This window comes from Telopea speciosissima, chromosome 3 (assembly GCF_018873765.1).
Source record: "Telopea speciosissima isolate NSW1024214 ecotype Mountain lineage chromosome 3, Tspe_v1, whole genome shotgun sequence".
Taxonomy (NCBI): Eukaryota; Viridiplantae; Streptophyta; class Magnoliopsida; order Proteales; family Proteaceae; genus Telopea; species Telopea speciosissima.
In genome coordinates, this window is record NC_057918.1 from 20,731,859 (window position 1) to 20,737,624 (window position 5,766).

General features: G+C 38.5%; 1 protein-coding gene across 1 annotated transcript; it reads right to left on the minus strand.

The window, feature by feature from the left end:
* Window positions 1–595: 595 nt before the first annotated feature.
* On the minus strand, window positions 596–5,431 carry LOC122654949. The gene is made up of 3 exons (XM_043849203.1): window positions 4,976–5,431; window positions 4,788–4,860; window positions 596–733 (listed from the first exon to the last, which is right to left on the minus strand). The coding sequence occupies exons 1-3, from the start codon at window positions 5,122–5,124 to the stop codon at window positions 596–598; spliced, it is 360 nt and encodes a 119-aa protein (XP_043705138.1). The 5' UTR covers window positions 5,125–5,431.
* Window positions 5,432–5,766: the final 335 nt, after the last annotated feature.

Here is a 5,766-nt window from a genome sequence, read left to right on the forward strand (position 1 = left end):
TGAAGACGTCGATCACCTATTTTTCACTTGCCCTTTTGCCTCCTCCATATGGACCCGAGTTCTTCGCCATTGCTGGCCTGGTCGGCGCACTCCTCTTCCTCTCAGCAGGGAATGGATTTGGATCGACATGACATACGGAGGGAAGTCGATTTGCGACTCGGCTGGCAAGATCGCCTTCTGTGCCACTATCTCCCACATTTGGATGGAACGAAACCTCAGAAGATGGACATCCAACTCCCACTCCTTAGACATGATTTGGAAGGCCATCTTTTTTGATGTTTCATATAAAGTTAGATCCCTCCCCCTCAAGGATGTTAAGGACTTCCCAAGGAACAGGCTCATTGTTGTCTCCTGGGGTCTCCCTTCTTCCATTTTGCGCCCTAACTAGTCCCTAGTTTCGGCTTTTTTTCCCTTGGGCTTGTATATTCCTTCTTTTTTCTTCGTAATATATTTTTATTCATCCAAAAAAAAAAAAAAAGTTATAAATACATGGCCTAGGCTCATGGCAGGCTGTTCTGAACCTACAATTCAGATTACTTGACAATGGGATTACAAAAAATAAGCAAGCACAACAAAAGTTAAAAAACAGATGACTTCAAATTGTACCTTCAGATGTTGGGAGACATGGCGGATCTGAAAGTCTATTAGTGAGCACTGAGATTCCAAAATCAACAAGGAAAGTTGAGCAAGAAGTGATCTCGTTTCGCATTCCAAAGCTTTCTTTGTTTGAGGGCTGGAACAGTGTAAAAGTAAGAAATCAGATAAAACCTCAAATGAAACATAAAGAGTATTGCCTTTTTCCATCTAGTAAGCCTTTCGTTTGTCACAAAGTCACACATTGAACAACCATCAAACAATTATCAACATGCAGTAAGTGCACAGAATGACAGAACCTGGCATTATAAAGAACATGATAGTCTATTTATGATTTATGACACTTGAAGCATTGGCATGAAAGTGCCCAAGAACCAGGTATATTAAAAAAAAAACTAAGTCTCCACTAACCTGCTCTATTGATGTGCCAGACACAATGATTCTTCTATTCAGACAAAATTTATTGCACACAATGTGGGCAAACACATAACACAGGCATGCAAACATAACAACTGAACAAAAACTTTATGCCACCAATTTGGGGTTGGATACACAAATCCTCTTCAGCCACTCTGCTCTAAGGTTATATCTTCCATTAGGTCATAAGACCTCACTTCTTACAATTTGACCCATATCAAATTGGCCTTTCCTTTGTTCTAATGCCTTTAATTTACACCACATCTATACTTCAATTTTTCTCACTGGTACAGTCATTAGTATTAATTACACAAGACTGAACCATCTCATTCAACAATCAACATTCCCTCAGCTTGTTCCCTATTGTTAGAGCCCCTATGACCCTACAGACGCATTTATTCTAATTCTACTCTTGGCCAGTTTGGAATTCATCCATCTGAACACCCTTCTACCAGCTACACTGACACTCATGTTATTTATGTATGTGTTGGAAGTGTGTCCATCAAATCGATATATAAATTGTTTAATATTGATTAATTTGCATGATAAAAATGGGCGGTTGTTGTCCTAGGTTTTAACATATAAGTTGTTCACAATTAGGGACAAAACTGAGCATTCTATTCATATGGTTGTCATACTGTATGCTCTCAGGAATGTAGACTCCAGACACAAGTGTGAGTATACATATGTGTGAATATTGTATTGGAATCACATGAGAGTCTTTAATGGATTGTTATCATACTGTGTGCTCTCAAGATCAAAACTTATGATTACCTCTGCCTCTACAAGAGCTCTACCCAGCTATGGTTCTACCAAAGAATGGAACTCCAATTGTTTAAATGTCTCCTTAAAGCTGGAAAGTGGAAGCCAATAACAAGATCTGACCCTCTTCTTATCATCTAAAACCCTGTCTCCTCTGATGATGTAGATCACAAGTCCATGTGTAGCCGCAGGAATACGGCCCCAAAAACAGCCCAGTGTAGTTGTGGGATTTAACTGCTGTGGGAGGCAGCCTGGTTCTTGGTTGGTTCGATGGAGCAGGTTCCAGCGGACCAGATTTCTTATTTTGAAGAGCATATAATAAGGAATGAGCAAGAACCTGTCCAGGTTCATCCCCCCTATCGTCCAGCATATTTATGGAAGATTATCTTCAGATTTAAATAGATTTTGAGTTAGCATATTTCCAAATTTGAAGAGGATATCATCCAGCATTTCAAGCCAATATTCTGCCTACATAATAGGGATCGACCAGCTTTCTTTTTGGAAAGTGAATGGCCTAATTTGAAGAGATATTTCCAGAATCAAATTCTGCAAAAAATTAGCCATCGTGCCTGTCTAAGAGAAAATATTCTTCAGATTTTGGTGGGCCCCATGGCCATTGCATGGAGAAACCTTTGGAGGGTTATGACAGCTAGCAATCATCCTATAACTTAGGGATTGTTTCTTGCATAGAGGTTTATTAGCAGTCCAATAGTATCTATTTTTAGGTCTCTTTTGTTTGTTAGCTAATTAGTTGGGATTGGGTTTACTTTGTAATTGTTTTTGATTAGGAAAAGTCTATAATGCTGTAATCGATTTGAAGTTTATAAATAAAGAAGAAAGGGCTGAAACAGCCAACAGGAGTTTGAGAAAAAGAATGAGCTTGATTAAAGCCATTAATGGCTGTGAGAGACAGGTACAGTAAGAGGCCATAGGTGAGAGACCCGGGAGAGAGTGGGATACTCGATCCAATCCTATCCTTCTTTGTTTCTATTTCAATCAATTTCATTGTGTGATCTGCTACAAGTTCATCACTTGTTGCCCAGTTTTTGAAGACCAACCAGCATTAAACTTTGTTCAAGAAGATCCTACCTGGGGCTAGGTCCTTCGTGATCCAGCTCTACATTATCTGATGATGGCCAGCCTATACAGAAACAGGAAAAGCATCCCTGATTCATTTTTGGGAGAATTGCCTAGATCTACTAGTTAGCAAAAATATTTACAAAATTAGTAGGTATTAATTATATTTTACAATCTCTAATTACATTGTTCAAAAGATTTACCAAATCCCCATATGAGTGAAAAAAGTTGAAGGAATAACCTAAAATACCCCCACGCCATTCACTCTCATCTTCTTTTTTCTTCTCCTTCTTCCATGGACGAAGCCAAAACCACTCCCTCCTCCCTCTCCTCCAACCCCGACCCACCCTCCTCCATGCAAACCCGCCCCACACCACCACCTCCAGCATCACCGCCACCAACCCCCCCCTCTCTCTCCCCCCCACCCCTCTCTTCCCTGCAAACCTGCCCCACCATGCTCCCCTGTTCCCCTGCAAACTCACCCTGGTGTTTATTAACGTTATCTGGACTGAAACCTTGTACTTTTATGACAGTAAAAGACAAAAATGATTGGCATGGTTGTTTAACATGGAATTCTGTGGAGTCTTTTCACTACTCTTCTCCATTCTCCCAGTGTTAAAAATACTACCTAATTCTATTGAAAAACTTAGGAGCTCACAGTAAAATCCTCAGCCATAAGTGATTTTATTAAGAAGGGCCCTCCGCCTGTTTAAGATTAGGGCAATCACTACTAAAATTTACACTCCTTTTTGCTCCAAGAAATTCAGGTTAGTGTAAAGGAGAAAGTTTATCTGATCAAATAGCAAGATAAACGAGTAAAATAAATATTTTTTTTGATAAAAAACGAGTAAAATGATTCATGAAATATATTTTCTTTTCTTTTCCTTTGTTTTTACATTAATAAATCATCCACAAAAGAAGATGCGAATGAAAATGGTTTATAACAAAGGAAAATATGAGTTTTTTATATGATGGGAGAAACATCTTAACTCCCCCAGCCTTCTCTTGGGACTTGAATGGAAAATTAGAGGATGGTGAAGGGGAGAATTCAAAAGGCAGGTGGGAAGGCTTAAACTCACCAAAAAACATCGCCCCTAAGGATCAGCTAGATAACGAACAAACCTCGAATATGGGAACCGTTAACCCAAACACAAACAATGAGATCTGTAGAGAGAGAGAGAATGGGGTGGGGCAGGTTTGCAGGTGAGGGAGTGGGCAGGGGGAGAGAGCGGAAGGAGGGACAGAGAGGGTGGCAGTGGTGGTGATGTGGGATTGTTAGGGAGGGAGGATGAGGGGGAGGGGGAAGGGGGAATGATTGCAGTGGTGTCCGTGGAAGAAGAAGAAGAAGAGAGAGAGAGAATGAAGTTGGGGGTATTTTAGGTTGTTTTTTTAACTTTTTTACTCATGAGAATTGGGTAAATCTTTTGAAAATTATAACTTATGATTGTAAAATATAATTAACACCTACTACTTTTGTAAATCTTTTTTCTATCTAGTAGATCTAAGAAATTCTCTCTTGATTTTTCTGGGCTATATGCACATAAAAAATGTGCTACTGTGAAAACCTATAGTTGATCACTTGATCGCTTTTTCTTTCTTTTCTTTCAACTATTATTTCATACTAGTAAGGAAAAATCACGTTCTATCAGCTTATCTGTGTGGATTATAATTATTTTACGCACTTTCGTAAGCTAATTATTTCCCAAGTGTTCGTAATTTATGGCATAATTATACTTTGCCCAACACTGAATCAACTCTGAAATTCCAAATTACATAGCTGGCATCCATGAACACGATATTTAAAACAAACTGGAAGCATCAACAACTAGGAATGTTGTAACTACACACTGAACTGAAGCCAGGATTAAGACTTACAAATGGATTTTCAGTTCTATATTAAGCAAATAAATGTAGTTCATACAGTAGGAGGACTATACCTTGGCATTTTTGTGCGTTTGAGGAGAATGCATACTTTGAAAGGTGTTAGAATACCCTAATGGACTTATCTCCCTGAAGGACATTAAAGTTCAGAGAGCGTGGTTAGTGGAGAACATGCTAGTAAGAAGTTATAATGTATAAGTACATGCAAAAGTTTTAAGATATAAATAAATTGACAAAAACATACAAATATTTCTCTTTGAGAGCACTCCATTTTGCAGGACTTTCTTCCAATTGCTCTACGTGCCCGTTGTCCCCAATCAGTCTATCTTTACCCCCTTCACTTGCACTAACTTGAATACTTTGGGACTGTACAAAAAAAAAACAATGATCCATGGTAAATGTTATGTATAAGTATGAAACTCCTTTTTATATTTGAATTGGACTTGCCTCAGGTTCCTCTTCTGGAACTGGTAGCTTAAGAAGAGCAGTCCCAAGCCCTATCTCATCAGAAAACCATTGATCGTCCCTTCTAAAAATAAGCACCTCTTCTGAAGATTCAGATGGGCAGAGTGATTCTTGCTCTTGTAGAATCTGAAAGAGGTCCCTTCTGAGCTTTTCAACAGTTGTTGGCCGGCCACGCTTCCTTGGAGGAAATTTGAAGTTCAACAAATCTGACTTCACCAAACAAAAGCTGAGTAGAAATAAAGAAAAGTAAACTCCAGAATTTATTTCTACAAGGTCATTAGTAAAAATATGTAGCAGTAATTTCTTCAGTATTGGGGCCATATTTTTCTCTCTTTTGGTAAGCCAGAAAGATTTGGGCCAAAGAGTCGAACTATGCATATTTATAAAATTCTAAACCTTGGAGAGAGAGGGAAGTACAAATTTATAGAGGTTTAAAGAAAATAGTTTTTTTTTTTTTTTAAAAGGTGCCTCATTGGAACACATTATAACTCATAAGAATGATAGCTTACAAAACAAGTAGATAATCATATAAAATGAACTTATAAATGGGTGCTGACAGATGAACTTGTT

Coding starts and splice junctions, on each gene's coding strand:
- LOC122654949 (XM_043849203.1), bottom strand. CDS start 5,124: ATGGATCATTGTTTTTTTTTTGTACAGTCCCAAAGTATTCAAGTTAGT. Junction 4,861..4,975: donor GCTCTCAAAGAGAAATATTT/GTATGTTTTTGT, acceptor AATGTCCTTCAG/GGAGATAAGTCCATTAGGGT. Junction 734..4,787: donor AAACGCACAAAAATGCCAAG/GTATAGTCCTCC, acceptor ACACTGTTCCAG/CCCTCAAACAAAGAAAGCTT.